The sequence below is a fragment of the Muntiacus reevesi genome, chromosome 11 (genome assembly GCF_963930625.1).
Source record: "Muntiacus reevesi chromosome 11, mMunRee1.1, whole genome shotgun sequence".
NCBI classification, from domain to species: domain Eukaryota; kingdom Metazoa; phylum Chordata; class Mammalia; order Artiodactyla; family Cervidae; genus Muntiacus; species Muntiacus reevesi.
Window position 1 is genome coordinate 66,831,211 of NC_089259.1, and position 14,964 is coordinate 66,846,174.

The 14,964-nt window shown below is 39.0% G+C and overlaps 1 protein-coding gene across 1 annotated transcript in view; it reads left to right on the top strand.

Moving 5' to 3' along the window:
* Positions 1–14,964, top strand: part of LOC136144256 (ATP-binding cassette sub-family C member 4-like) — a 152,903-nt gene that overhangs the window by 112,890 nt on the left and 25,049 nt on the right. Inside the window, 3 exon segments of the mRNA XM_065902002.1 lie at positions 9,684–9,773; positions 13,150–13,322; positions 13,739–13,844. Of these exon segments, the coding sequence (XP_065758074.1) occupies positions 9,684–9,773; positions 13,150–13,322; positions 13,739–13,844 (369 nt within the window).

A 14,964-nucleotide genomic window follows, 5' to 3' on the forward strand; every position in this document is an offset into this window, starting at 1 on the left:
TAATTTCATGGCTGAAATCACCATCTGCAGTGATTTTGGAGACCCCCAAAATAAAGTCTGACACTGTTTCCACTGTTTCCCCATCTATTTCCCATGAAGTGATGGGACAAGATGCCATGAGATCGGTTTTCTGAATGTTGAGCTTTAAGCCAACTTTTTCCACTCTCCTCCTCCACTTTAGTTCCTCTTCACTTTCTGCCATAAGGGTGGTATCATCTGCATTTCTGAGGTTATTGATATTTCTCCTGGCAATATTGATTCCAGCTTGTGCTTCCTCCAGCTCAGCATTTCACATGATGTACTCTGCATATAAGTTAAATAAGCAGGGGGACGATATATAGCCTTGACTTACTCCTTTTCCTATTTGGTACCAGTCTATTGTTCCATGTCCAGTTCTAACTGTTACTTCCTGACCTGCATATAGGTTTCTCAAGAGGCAGGTCAGGTGGTCTGGTATTCCCATCTCTTTCAGAATTTTCCACAGTATATTGTGATCCACACAGTCAAAGGCTTTGGCATGTCAGTAAAGCAGAAGTAGATGTTTTCCTGGAACTCTCTTGCTTTTTCAATGATCCAGCAGATGTTGGCTGACCTTTTCCAGTCCTGTGGCCACTGCTCAGTTTTCCAAATTTGCTGGCATATTGTGTGAAGCACTTGCACAGCATCATCCTTCAGGATTTGAAATAGCTCAACTGGAATCCCATCACCTCCACTAGCTTTGTTCATTGTGATGCTTTCTAAGGCCCACTTGACTTCACATTCCAGGATGTCTGGCTCTAGGTGAGTGATCACACCATCGTGATTATCTGGGTCATGAAGATCTTTTTTGCAGAGTTCTGTGTATTCTTGCCACCTCTTCTTAGTATCTTCTGCTTCGGTTAGGTCCATGCCATTTCTGTCCTTTATTGAGCCCATCTTTGCATGAAATGTTCCCTAGGTATCTAATTTTCTTGAACAGATCTCTAGTCTTTCCCATTATGTTGTGTTCCTCTATTTCTTTGCATTGATCACTGAAGAAGGCTTTCTTATCTCTCCTTGCTGTTCTTTGGAACTCTGCATTCAGATGCTTATATCTTTCCTTTTCTCCCTTGCTTTTCATTTCTCTTCTTTTCAAAGTTATTTGTAAGGCCTCCTCAGACAGCCATTTTGCTCTTTTGCATTTCTTTTCCATGGGAATGGTCTTGATTCCTGTCTCCTGTACAATGTCACAGATCTCCGTCCACAGTTCATCAGGCACTCTATTAGATCTAGTCCCTTAAATCTATTTGTCACTTCCACTGCATAGTCATAAGGGATTTGATTTAGGTCACACCTGAATGATCTAGAGGTTTTCACTACTTTCTTCAATTTCAGTCTGAATTTGGCAATAAGGAGTTCATGATCTGAGCCACAGTCAGCTCCCAGTCTTGTTTTTGCTGACTGTATCGAGCTTCTCCATCTTTGGCTGCAAAGAATATAATCAATCTGATTTTGGTGTTGACCATCTGGTGATGTCCATGTGTAGAGTCTTCTCTTGTGTTGTTGGAAGAGGATGTTTGCTATGACCAGTGCCTTCTCTTGGCAAAACTCTATTAGCCTTTGCCCTGATTCATTCTGTACTCCAAGGACAAATCTACCTGTTACTCCAGGTGTTTCTTGACTTCCTACTTTTGCATTCTAGTCCCCTATAATGAAAAGGACATCTTTTGGGGGTGTTAGTTCTAGAAGATCTTGTAAGTCTTCATAGATGTGTTCAACTTCCGCTTCTTCAGCATTACTCTGAAGAAGCGGAAGTTGGGGCATTGGCTTGGATTACCATGATATTGAATGGTTTGCCTTTAAAATGAACAGAGACGGTCATTTTTGAGATTGCATCCAAGTCCTGCATTTTGGACTCTTTTGTTGACCATGATGGCTACTCTATTTTTTCTAAGGGATTCCTACCCACAGTAGTAGATATAGTGGCCATCTGAGTTAAATTCACCCATTCCAGTCCATTTTATTTCGCTGATTCCTAGTATGTCAATGTTCACTCTTGCCATCTCCTGTTTGACCACTTCCAATTTGCCTTGATTCATGGACCTAACTTACAAGGATCCTATGCAATATTGCTCTTTACAACATCAGACCTTGCTTCTATCACTAGTCACATCCACAACTGGGTATTATTTTTGCTTTGACTCCATCTCTTCATTCTTTCTGGAGTTATTTCTCCACTGATCTCCAGTAGCATATTGGGCACCTAGCAACCTGGGGAGCTCCTCTTTTACTATCATATCATTTTGCCTTTTCATACTGTTCATGTTTCATTCAGACATTACAGGTTAAAAAAAAAAAATGGAAACCAAGATTAAAAGTGACTTCAGGTGGTTTTCTTATTCTTAAAACAGGGAGATAAGCTTCCCCTTAAGAAAGATCCTCAGATTAGAAATGAGAATGTAGCTCTTTGGAATCAGCAGCAGTAGCTTCTGTAAGGATATACTATAGTGGAAGGCAGATTACTAGTTTGGGACTGAAAGGATTAGGGCAAAATATTGTGCTTTATCTGGTTTGTTTTTAACCACTTGTATGGTTTTACCTTCATCTCGGGGAGTTTTAGGCCTCTGAAGGTTACTGAGTAGGATTTCTTTGTAAGGTAACAAAGGTCTTGTCTTCCAGCAGCAGACTTAAAAGGTCCACTAAGATTGCAGTTTCCAGTCTTGCAGTTGTGCCAAGGGATGATAGGTTTACTACAGTAAATGCTGATTCAGAGTGTCCATTGTTGGGTCACACACCTAATATGAATTTATGTTAAGTAACAAAGGAAAAAATTACAACGGAATATGGCATTCTAGGATTAAATTTTGAAAGTATGAACTTTAAACCATGATGAATGACAGTTTTGAAACTAATGCTCTATTTAAAATATTACACTGAATAAGAGTATTTTCCCCCTAACTCTGCTGTGCCAGCTAAGCTTTATTAAGTGAGGTTTAGTTGTGTACCTTCAGAAAAAGTATACATGGGCCAATAAATTTAGCGTTTATTTACACATAGATTGTACATCCTGCCATAAATCTCTACATTAAAGTGTTCTGCCTGCTGCTGCTGCTCCTAAGTCTCTTCAGTCATGTCCGACTTTGTGCGACCGCGTAGACGGCAGCCCACCAGGCTCCCCCATCCCTTGGATTCTCCAGGCAAGAACACTGGAGTGGGTTGCCATTTCCTTCTCCAATGCATGAAAGTGAAAAGTGAAAGTGAAGTCGCTCAGTCGTGTCTGACTCTTAGCGACCACATGGACTGCAGCCTACCAGGCTCCTCTGTCCATGTGATTTTTCCAGGCAAGAGTACTGGTGTGGGGTGCCGTTGCCTTCTCCAAAAGTGTTCTGCCTACAGACATTTAAGAATTTTATTTATTTATTTGGCTGCCCTGGGTCTTTGTTGCTTTGAGCTGACTTTCTGTAGTTTGCAGTGTGTGGGGGCTACTCTTGGTTGTGGTGCACAGGCTTCTCATTACAGTGGCTTCTCTCGTTGCAGAGCACAGGCTCTAGGCAAGTGGGCTTCAGTAGTTGAAGCATGCAGGCTCTGTAGTTGTGGCTCGAGGGCTCCAGAGCATGGATTCAGTACCTGTAGCGCACCAGCTTAGTTGCTCCACAGTATGTGGAACCTTCCCAGACCAGGGATCGAACCTGTGTCCCCTGCACAGGCAGGTGGATTCTTAGCTACTGTACCAACAGGGAAGTCTCTTACAAATATTTTTACAACCCTTATTTATCAGATTAGTTTACTAAATTCATGATTGGAGGTAGGTACTTTAAATAATAAGTATCTATCAGAAATAAAGGTCATTCATTTGAACCTTATCTGCCCTTGCAGTATGTGTTTGTCAGCACTTTTATTACCTTTCGAAGATAATATAATGGTTTCTTATTTGGCAAGTGATGAAAGTAGAGTGAGTAGAAACCGAAATGAATGCCACCCATGAAACACAATGACATATTAAAACAGACATTGTTCACAAATTGCCTGCTGACTTTAAAGAAAAATGTAGGTCCAGTCAGTTAATGTTGTAATAAATCATTCTTTTCATTCAACTTTTAATTGAAATGTTGTTGCTTTTGTTGTTGTTCAGTCACTAAGTCATGTCTGATTCTTTGCGACCCCATGAACTGCCGCTTGCCAGGCTCCCCTGTCTTTTGCTGTCTCCTGGAGTTTGCTCAAGTTCATGTCCATTGAGGTGGTGATGCTTTCTACCTGTCTTCGTTCTCTGCTGTCCCCTTCTCCTCTTGCCTTCAATCTTTTCCAGCATCAGGGTCTTTTCCAATGAGTTGGTTTTTTGTATCAGATGGCCAAAGTATTGAAGTTTTAGCATGTCATATATTTAGCACATCATAGCAGAGAAATATTCTTACTTACTAAAATATGTTCTTCCATTAATACTGCTAAATGAACACTCATAATTATCCAATATGTCCTTTTAGACTGACAGCATAGACTTAAGTGGGGACCCTTATTGCAATAGGAAATGCTTAAACTTATTTTTTTTTTTTCTTTTTATGACAATCAGCAGTGGATTGGTGATAATTAGCAGAACCTCCTTAAGGCCTACACAGTGTTTGAGGTGTCTGATTAAAGCTCAGCATGAAACAGCTGGTGTTGCTGATCAGCGACTCAGAAGTGAGGGCTCCTCTTTTTGCAAAAAATGTCACATTAGTCCCCCAGAGTTTGGAAGGTTTCATCCCCTTCAAGGAGTTTCCTGTAGGGAAGAAGGTGAGGAAGGTAACAATAGAGAGAGCCCTGATTATGAAACAAGTGACTGAACTTTTTTTCATACTCACATAGATTTATTATAGTAACATGTAAGCAAAAATTACTGCCATGTAAAGATTTCTAAATTTTGAACTCTCATAACTAGTGCCCACCCATTAAAAATTGAATTTAAGTCATTTAAAAGCATCTACAGCTTATAAAGATGAATAATTACATGAAAACACTCCTCCACCATTCAAACTTTAGAAATATTAAACTACATGAAAAAGTTGAAGATTGCTTGTATAAATAAAGCATCTAACTCTTCTTTTTAAATTGAAGTTTAATTGACTTACAATATTGTGTTAGTCTCAGGTATACAGCAAAGAGATTCAGTTATATGTATGCTCTTTTTCAGATTCTCTGTTTAAACTTATTTTTAATTGGAGGATAATTGCTTTACAACATTGTGTTTGTTTCTGCTGTACAACACCAGGTATCAGCCAAGCTGTCCTTTTCGTTGTCGTTCAGTCGCCAAGTCTTGTCCAACTCTTTGTGACCCCACAGACTGCACCACGCTAGGCCTGTCTGTCCCTCATCATCTCCCAGAATTTGCCCAAATTCAGGTCCATTGAATCAGTGGTGCCGTCCAACCATCTCATCCTCTGTCACCCCCTTCTCCTCCTGCCCTCAATCCTGTATCAGCCATATATACACATATATCCCCTCCTTCTTGAGCCTCCCTCCCCCATCCCACCATCCCGTCTCTCTAGGTCATCATAGAGCTTTGAGTCGAGTTCCCTGCACTAAATAGTTGTTTCCCACTGGCTATTTTATACATGGTAGTATACATGTTAATACTACTCTCTCAATTTTTCCCACCCTCACCTTCCTCTTCTGTGTATCCACAGGTCTGTTCTCTATGTCTGTGTCTCTGTTCCTGTTCTGCAAATAGGTTCATCATATCATTTTTCTGGACTTCACGTATATGGATTAATTAATACATTAATTATTATGGCTTATATGCATCAATTATGCAACATATGCAGTAATTAATACAACATTTGTTTTTCTCTTTCTGACTTACTTTACTTGGTGTAACAGGCTCTAGACTTACAAGAACTGAGGTAAGTTCACTAGAGCTCACTAGAACTCATTCCTTTTTGTAACTGAGTAATAATATTCCGTTGTATATAGGTATCACAACTTCTTTATCCATTCATCTGTCCACCTGAAACCTAGGTTGTTTCCATAGCCTGGCTATTGTAAATAGTGCTGCTATGAACATTAGGGTGCATGTGTCTTTTTGAATTAGGATTTTCTTAGGATATATGCCCAGTAGTGGCATTGTTGGGTCATATGGTAGTTTTATTCCTATATTTGTAAGGAATCTTCATACTGTTCTCTTGGAGAAGATGGCAACCCACTCCAGTATTCTTGCCTGGAGAATCCCGTGGACAGAGGAGCCTGGCGGGGCTACAGTCCATGGGATCGCAAGAGTCGGACACCACTTAGTGACTAAACAACCACCACCACCATACTGTTCTCCATAGTGGCTGTATCAATTTACATTCACAGGGCTTTCCTGGTGGCTTAGTGGTAAAGAATCTGCCTGTCAGTGCAGGAGATATGGGTTTGATCCCTGATTTGGGAAGATCCCACATGCCACGGAGCAACTAAGCTTGTGCCCCACAACTATTGTGCCTATGCTCTAGAGACTGTGCCCCGCAACTTCCAAGCCCAGGAGTTGCAACTGCTGAAGCCCATGTTCCTAGAGCTTGTGCTCTGCAGCAAAAGAAGCCCCTGCAGTGAGAACCCTGCACATTTCAACTAGAGAATACTCCCTGCTTTCTGCAGCTAAAGAAAAGCACATGCAGCAACGAAGATCCAGAACGCCCAAAAATAAATTAAAAAATAAAAATGTATTTGCATTGCCACCAACAGTGATACAGGAAAAGATGCTCAACATCATTCATTATCGGAGAAATGCAAGTCAAAACTGCAATAAGGTATCACCTCTCACCGGTCAGAATGGTCATCAAAAAAATCTGCCAACAATAAATGGTGGTTGAACGTTAAATGGAGGCCCTGTGACTCCTAAACCACCAGAACCACTCTTCCCAAGTATGCTAATACTGTGAACCCTTTCATTGCTCAAGGAAGGAAGGTCTGTCTTCTAAATCAAAGTAGTTTTTTGTTTTTTGGCTTTTTTTTTTTTTTTGTAGAATAGTTCAGGTATTGTCTTTGTAGAGTGTACTTTGAAAACCAGGTGGACACTTCAAACCTTACATCCTCTTACAGGATGTAAATTTGCTCTATGAAGGAAAAACTATTCAGGTCACATAACCTGTGATGAGCTAAGAAGAAACATTCTTGTCATTGTTATAAGCAAAGAGACCCCAGCTCTCTTCTCCCAGTTGGGCTCCAAGCTGGCTTATTAACCTGGCCTCTTTCCACCCCCTTACGAATTTGAGAAAACTCTGATAGCAAAGGACAGGGAATCCTGGAGTGCTGCAGTCCATGGGGTTGCAGTCAGGCATGACTGAGTGACTGAACAACAAATCTCCTCGAACACTAGTCCTTCAAAAGTCCCTCCTTCATTTTGGGGCCCAGAGGTGGAGGAGAGTCAGAGGAAAGGGAGGAATACTGGGGACCAGCCTCCCCTTGTCTGGTCACGTCATTTGTGTAAACCTCATGAAGACAGCTAAATGGAGAGAAATAGCCTGGCTTGTTGGAAACTTAGAGTTGATAATTACAAAAAGTAAGAATTTTTTTTTTAATCTGAAGTAAAATAATTATTAGTCCACTGACAAGGAACTCTTACCATTGCTTAGATACTTGGGTAGTCTTTGATCCTAAATTTCAGAGTTTTAAGGGAGACTTTAAATTTGGGTCTCACACGTGCACCCCAGTGTTCATCGCAGCACTGTTAATAATAGCCAGGACATGGAAGCAACCTAGATGTCCATCAGCAGATGAATGGATAAGGAAGCTGTGGTATATATACACCATGGGATATTACTCAGCCATTAGAAAGAATGCATTTGAATCAGTTCTAATGAGATGGATGAAACTGGAGCCCATTATACAGAGTGAAGTAAGCCAGAAAGATAAAGACCAATACAGTATAATAACACATACATATGGAATTTAGAAAGATGGTAATGTTAACCCTATATGCAGAACAGAAAAACAGACACAGATGTACAGGACAGACTTTTGGACTCTGTGGGAGAAGGTGAGGGTGGGATGTTGTGAGAGAACAGTATCGAAACATGTATATTATCAAGGGTGAAACAGATCACCAGCCCAGGTAGGATGCATGAGACAAGTGCTCGGGCCTGGTGCACTGGGAAGACCCAGAGGGATCAGGTGGAGAGGGAGGTGGGAGGGGGGATCGGGATGGGGATTACATGTAAATCCACGGCTGTTTCATGTCAATGTATGGCAAAAAGCACTACAATATTGTAAAGTAATTAGCCTCCAACTAATAAAAATAAATGGAAAAATAAATAAATAAAATGAATGAAAGTCCAAAAAAAAAAATTTGAGTCTCAGTATTTTTCAGTTCAATACAATAATCATTTTGAAACGTCCTGTGACCAGTGATTGTCAATGCTTGGGGGAATGTTGGCCACTTAGTTAACTTTGTGCAAATGAAACTCCCTTTATAATGTCTTTTGAAATTTAGATTTTGTTTAGGGATATATCTTTTTTGGTGACATGCCCTGTGTCTTCTGCATCCATTTCTCTCTCACCAGACTTTAAGATAATAAGGAAAGAAGGTACAGGAGGCTCTCTGAGTGTCATTTTTCTTCATGGCTGGAGAAAAGAAATGCCTGTCTTCTTCATCTTTCTTCTCAGGCTTTTGTGAAGGGAGGAGGCAAGTCCAGCCCCCAAGGCCAGGCGGGATTTGAATGTGGGGATTCCAAGCAGTTCCGGGCAGTTGTGGAAGAGTCAGGTCTGCTCTTGTTCCCACATGTGTGCCTCCCCTTTTTCTGCCCCCTTCACTGGAAGGAGCCTAATGGGCTCGTCTCTGCTGCTCATATTCTGTGGCCTGGCTTATTAGAGCCTTCCAGTAGAAAATGTAAATGGCCTACATGAGCTTATGTACAAGATTCTCTCTTGAAACCCAGAAAGGCATATATTTCCAGAATGATTTACTTGTGGCTCCTCCTGATGCAGATGAATCGGAAGAGCTATTTAAATGAAAATAATTTTAGCCTGGCTCATGTCACAATGGGTTTCAGGTCATCCTGACATTGCAGTTAGTAATGATGTGAGGCAGGTCATTCTGACGCACAGGTGAGAGAACATGGGGATCACCTGGTGCAGAATCAGAGATCTCTCCAAGGACAGAGGAGCTTCAGGCCCTTGGAGCTGACATTCTCTTAGCACGTGTAGGGATGTTCCATTCATGCATGTGGAGAGAGTCCCCATCCCAGAAGGCTGTTTGACTAGCATAGAAAATAGCCTACTTTATTCTTCAGTGCAAATGTGAAAAAATTTAAGAATTTTGCTTTGAGGCACAAAATTCAGCTAATCATAGTCTTGCTATTTCCTAGTATCACGCCAGGATTGACAGTTAATTTATATAAATCTTGATGTAAAGTTTCTCATGTAGTTATATCCTCAGTTTGTGTATGTGTTTAAGCAGATATTTGTTACCAGAATGGCAAAAAAAAATTTTTTTTTAAGTTTTCCTTCCTCTTCTTCGGTTTTTTTTTTCCTTAGGATGAAAATACTTCTCAACACTTTCTTCTTTTAGTGTTTAATAGTCCAGAGGATATTTTGTAGCACACTTCATACAGTGGGAAATTACTTTAGAGATACTGTTTTGTAAACATACATTTGCAACTTTATTGTTAGTAATTGCAGAGAATTTTGATATTTTATATTTTCATTCTTTTCTATAAACGTTGGTTTAAAATGAAAAGAGATTATGGTAATAACATTCACTATTTTGTGGTATTTAGGAACCTGTTTTATTCACTGGAACAGTGAGGAAAAATCTGGATCCCTTTAATAAGTATTCGGATAAAGAACTGTGGAATGTCTTGGAAGAGGTAATTTATGTAATGTAATTAACTTGTTAGTATCAGTATCTGTGTGTGTACATTTGTAGCATTGCAGGTAATTAAGGGAAGCTTATCATTTTAGCTAACTTTGTTTACTTTCTAGGAGAACAGTGATGAGATGGGTGCACTTAAAATGTGTGTATTGATAAAGAAAGCCAACAATATAATGCCTCATGTTTTCATTTTAACTTCTTCTATAGAACCCCCAAGGAACTAGATACATTATTTTGTCCTTAGCAGAGCACTAAAGAAAGTAAAGTTGCTCAGTCGTGTCTGACTCTTTGCGACCCCATGGACTGTAGCCTTCCGGGTTCCTCCATCCATGGGATTTTCCAGGCAAGAACACTAAACTAGACATTAAAACTGTGGGATCAAATGCTATTAGTGACCTAGTAAATTAATTATCCTAATTACCCTCCAATGTTCATTTTATTCCTCTAGCCATTGGGGATATCTAAGTGGAAATGATAGTTTTTCATTATTAACTGAAAGATAAACAAGATCATACCAATAAAATGCTATGAAGTTTCATAAGAAAGTGTTTATAGAGGTAAATTATATAGTTGAAATGTGATGACGATTACTTATTGATGATTATATCATTTTAATGATGCAGCATGAATGCAAGTAACGGAATCCTGGAGTTTTGGCTTAGTTTTTATGTGGATAGGCTAATTTCTAGAATATTTTCTGTTGTTTGTGTCAGGTTTTCCCTTGCTCTACTTCATTGAACTTCCTCACCCTTGCATGAAAAAATTTTGACTATTAAGTTGCTGTTGGTTTGTATATTTTAATACTAGTTATTTTGTGTATTAGCCCTCGTTTTGCAAATTGATTCTACTGATGGCAGAAACTCTAGACTTCTAAACCATAGACAGACTTCTAATTTCTCGTAGGACCTAGCTCAGTCTTTTGCTTTTAAAAAGTAGCACTTAATAAATAGGTACTAGATGTTTGGTTAATCTCTACTTTTCAGAGAAGTATGGCTTATTTCTTTAAAAAATTTTGTGTTACGCAAATCTAGCATTGATAGTATCTCTGTTAGGACACAAGTAGGTGTCATCACATAGGAAATCAAGATACAGAAATCTGGGCATTAGCACCTGTGTATCAGGAACACATGGTTCAGTCCTGGCTGTGGGACAGCTCACATGTCCATTTCCCAGGGCCTTGTATTAGGTAAACTTCCTCTACTGCTGGTCCTGCTCTAGTAAAAGCTCTTCCCCATCTGTTGACTGCATTTCTCTGTCTCCTTCCGACCCTCACCAACCTTTCTTTTTCAAAAGTAAGAAGGTTCCATGAAATATGGGAACCATCTGACATCTGTATTAACCTCCTGTGAGAGGCATTGGCACCTACTAGAAATACTACACAGTGGGTTACTTTAAAAATGGTAATGATGATAGAAATAGGGTACCTTATAAATTCAGTTAATTATCTTTCTGTTTTGCGATATTCTATTATTTACCCAACCTCAAAAATGATCTGAAGTAGTCTATATTGAGATATATAGTTTTGAATAGTATTATTTGCTCTGTTTTCCTTAAATTAAAACTTTTTATGTGCTTTCCACAGTTTACAGTGTGATGTTGTGATATTCTGGAGCCAGTTAATTGTTATAAGAATATAATCCTTTTATACATAATAATAGTGTATGGATTTACTTTCTAATTTATAGGAACAGATATGTCACAAGATGAGATTGACTTCTGCCTTTACACAGCCAAAAACTGTCTCTGAGAACTTCTTAGATAGGCCTTGTTTCAGATTTTGGGTCTATCACAGTCATCAAGAGATACAGTCTCTATACTTTTTAAGGACATTCTCTTGCATAATCTAACACAATTATCTCAATTAAGAAATAAAATAGTAATATTACACTATCATCTAATCTGTTCAGATTCTTAAGTTGTAATTTCTGATTATTATTTTCTACTGTCTCCGTTGTCTTTTTCTTCCATTCGAATACTTTATAACTTGATTTTATGATTACACTACAGAGGGCCTTGATATTCATATTATTCTCATAACCATCCCTGATTCATAAATAAATAGAGAGTCTCAGAAAACAGTATTTTGTGAAAAACATTTCCCCTTACAAATCTTATTTATCATGAAGCAGATATGGACAACCTGAAGGAGAAGGGAAAAAAAAAAAACAGATTAGTTATATGATGTCATTCAACTCAGGAGTAAGTGTGAGATTATTTCTTCAAACACAGGATGTCAGTCTTAACAAAGACCAACCACTTGCACCACAGTCCAAATCTTACCCTTTAGAGTTTGTACGCCTTTTATGCTGTCACTAAATACCAATGCCGTATTTAATCCTAACTCAGAATTCTGCTTTCTAGGGATTGGACTCCATCAGGAGCACAGTTCAGGATCACATTCATGGAAGTGCTCCAGCATTTAGAATATCACAAAAATGCTACTCATTCACCCTTGGTGTTTTGTTGTCTGACATTGTAGTGTGTCAAATAACATTTTGGCCATCAATCTGTTGGTTTCTTAATTTGAAGTGTATTTCTTCTTTGTTCTTTAACTTCAAGTACAGCCTGAGTTTGCTTCTTGCTCCATTGTATTTCTCTAGAATTCATTGAACTGACCCTTACCACCAAGTGTATTTTCAGATTATATTTGATGGTTAAAGGTTTATTTAACCTTATGAATATTATTTTTTGAAGATAGATTAATATAAACATCACCTATATTCATATTGTGGGGGAGATAAGATGTAATATTGTATCTTGTTTCTTGTGAGTTTTCATTCACTGCAAGACATTTATGATATTGAAGAAAATGCACTTGACGGGTTCATCATTTATCAGATTAAACATGGGAAAGATTCCAGAATTACTAATGTATTAGGTGGAGTTTTCCATTGTTTAAATTTGTATTATTTTAAACATTGCAAAAATTTTATAAAATTAATAAGATTATATCTTTAGAGAACAAAACTTTCTGTGTTTTTTTTAAGTTTCCTTTTAGTGTACCAACTCCTATGCAAAATGTACTTTGGTAAAGTTGATTCAACCATAAAGATCCCTTTAGATTTTCTGTTTAAGCCACATTGAGAGAAATAGCTTCAATTTTTGAGAGACTTTCTCAACTAAGTCCTAGGTGGGGGTTGTTTGTGGATGGTCTATGGCAGGGACGGGGGGACATTGAGATCTTTCTGTCCTGACTTGACTCTACCACCATCTTTCTCAGTGAACACTAATTGGAAACAGCTCTTTCCATCACCTGGCTATACATACAAGATACACAAGAAGTTGGGAGGACTTCAAAGCTCTAATGTCTAAGAGATTTTGTCTACTTCAGCAGCAGGTTATTTAGGGAAATGTTCTTTCTGTATCCACAGGTACAACTTAAAGAAACCATCCACAGTCTTCCTGGTAAAATGGATACTGAATTAGCAGAATCAGGATTGAACTTGAGTGTTGGACAGAGACAACTAGTGTGCCTTGCCATGGCTATTCTCAGAGAAAATCAGATATTGATTCTTGACAAAGCCACGTCCAATGTGGATCCAAGGTATGGAGCTGAAGTCCATGAAACCTGGAATCCAAATTGTAAATGTGGTAAATGGAAAACATTTAGTGATGCTTAGGAAAGTTTCCATGTTCTCTTTGGCCCACAAATATCTTTTAATAGTATTAATCACAAACAAGGAAAACAAAGGAAAAAACCAAGACAGTTATATACTATTAATGTTGTTATGAGGCTTCCTAAGAGAGCTGGATTCCTAAATCCAGCTCCTAATAGTTTCAAGCAATTTCAAGGAAAGACTATTTTCCATCTTTCTATGAAAAATGGTAAATTTCTAAATAGACTTTTTATACTTAGATTTTAGGAACAAGATTCTATGTTAAAGTATTGATTTTTAATTTTTAACTCTTTAGTCTGCTTTTCCTGTCTTCACTGAAGTATATAAATTTCTCTGATTCCAGAACAGATGAATTAATACAAAAAAAAATCCATGAGAAATTTGCTGAGTGCACTGTGCTAACCATCACACACAGGTTGAGCACCGTTATTCACTGTGAATTGATATCGGTAAGACCCTTACCATATCGGTTGTTTCCATTTATATTCAGTTTTTCAAGTGATCCTTCCTTGTAAAACTTGATAGAAGCCTCCAGTGATTTAATTTTCTCCTCTCATTCCTGAAGATAACTCAAGTATTTAACTTTACTTTCAAAATGTGCTATTAAATAATATATCCAATAACCTTACATTTTCAAATAATATTCTTATATTTGAATTGTCATTTTTTAAGATGTCCAGCCTTGAAAATATTCCAAACCCAAGTTATAGCTCTGTATTTCAAGAGGGCGGAACACAGTCATTTTCACTGTGTCACAGTCTTTGATTTCCTTATACAAAAAATTGACCTCTCGTTTAGATTGCCAGGAAATTGTTGACTAAGGTTGCAGAATTTTTCAGGTCTTGCTGTCAGAAGGAATTCCATGAGAAGAAAGGGCCTTGTGAGAAAAACAGCATTTCAGCTGAAAGGATTTAATATGGGAAATTTCCTACATAAGAATTAGAGGCTAGAAAAAAGAAAGGAAGCACTGGGGTAATGATTTTGGGAAGCAGCTACCATGTCACAGTGGAGAAGGAAATGGCAACCCACTCCAGTGTTCTTGCCTAGAGAATCCCAGGGATGGTGGAGCCTGGTGAACTGCCATCTATGGGATCACGCCGAGTCGAACACGACTGAAGCGACTTAGCAGACCATGTCCTAGGACAGATCTCCAGACCTAAGAACTCAGAAGAGAGGCCCTACAGCTGGTGCTCAATCCTCCAAGGAGAGGTCACTACCTGGTTGCTGGTCATATGTGCTGAGGAAGCAGGATGGGGCTATTTCTCCATGTGCTAATAGAAGTTCGGAGCTGGAGTCATGTCCCCCTGCTGAGGTGACTGCTGCTAAGTCACTTCAGTCATGTCCGACTCTGTGGGACCCCATCCCTGGGAATCTCCAGGCAAGAACACTGGAGTGGGTTGCCATTTCCTTCTCCAATGCATAAAAGTGAAAAGTGAAAGTGAAGTCGCTCAGTCATGTCCGACTCTTCGAGACCCCATGGACTGCAGCCTACCAGGCTCCTCCATCCATGGGATTTTCCAGGCAAGAGAACTGGAGTGGGCTGCCATTGCCTTCTCCGTACAGCCAAAT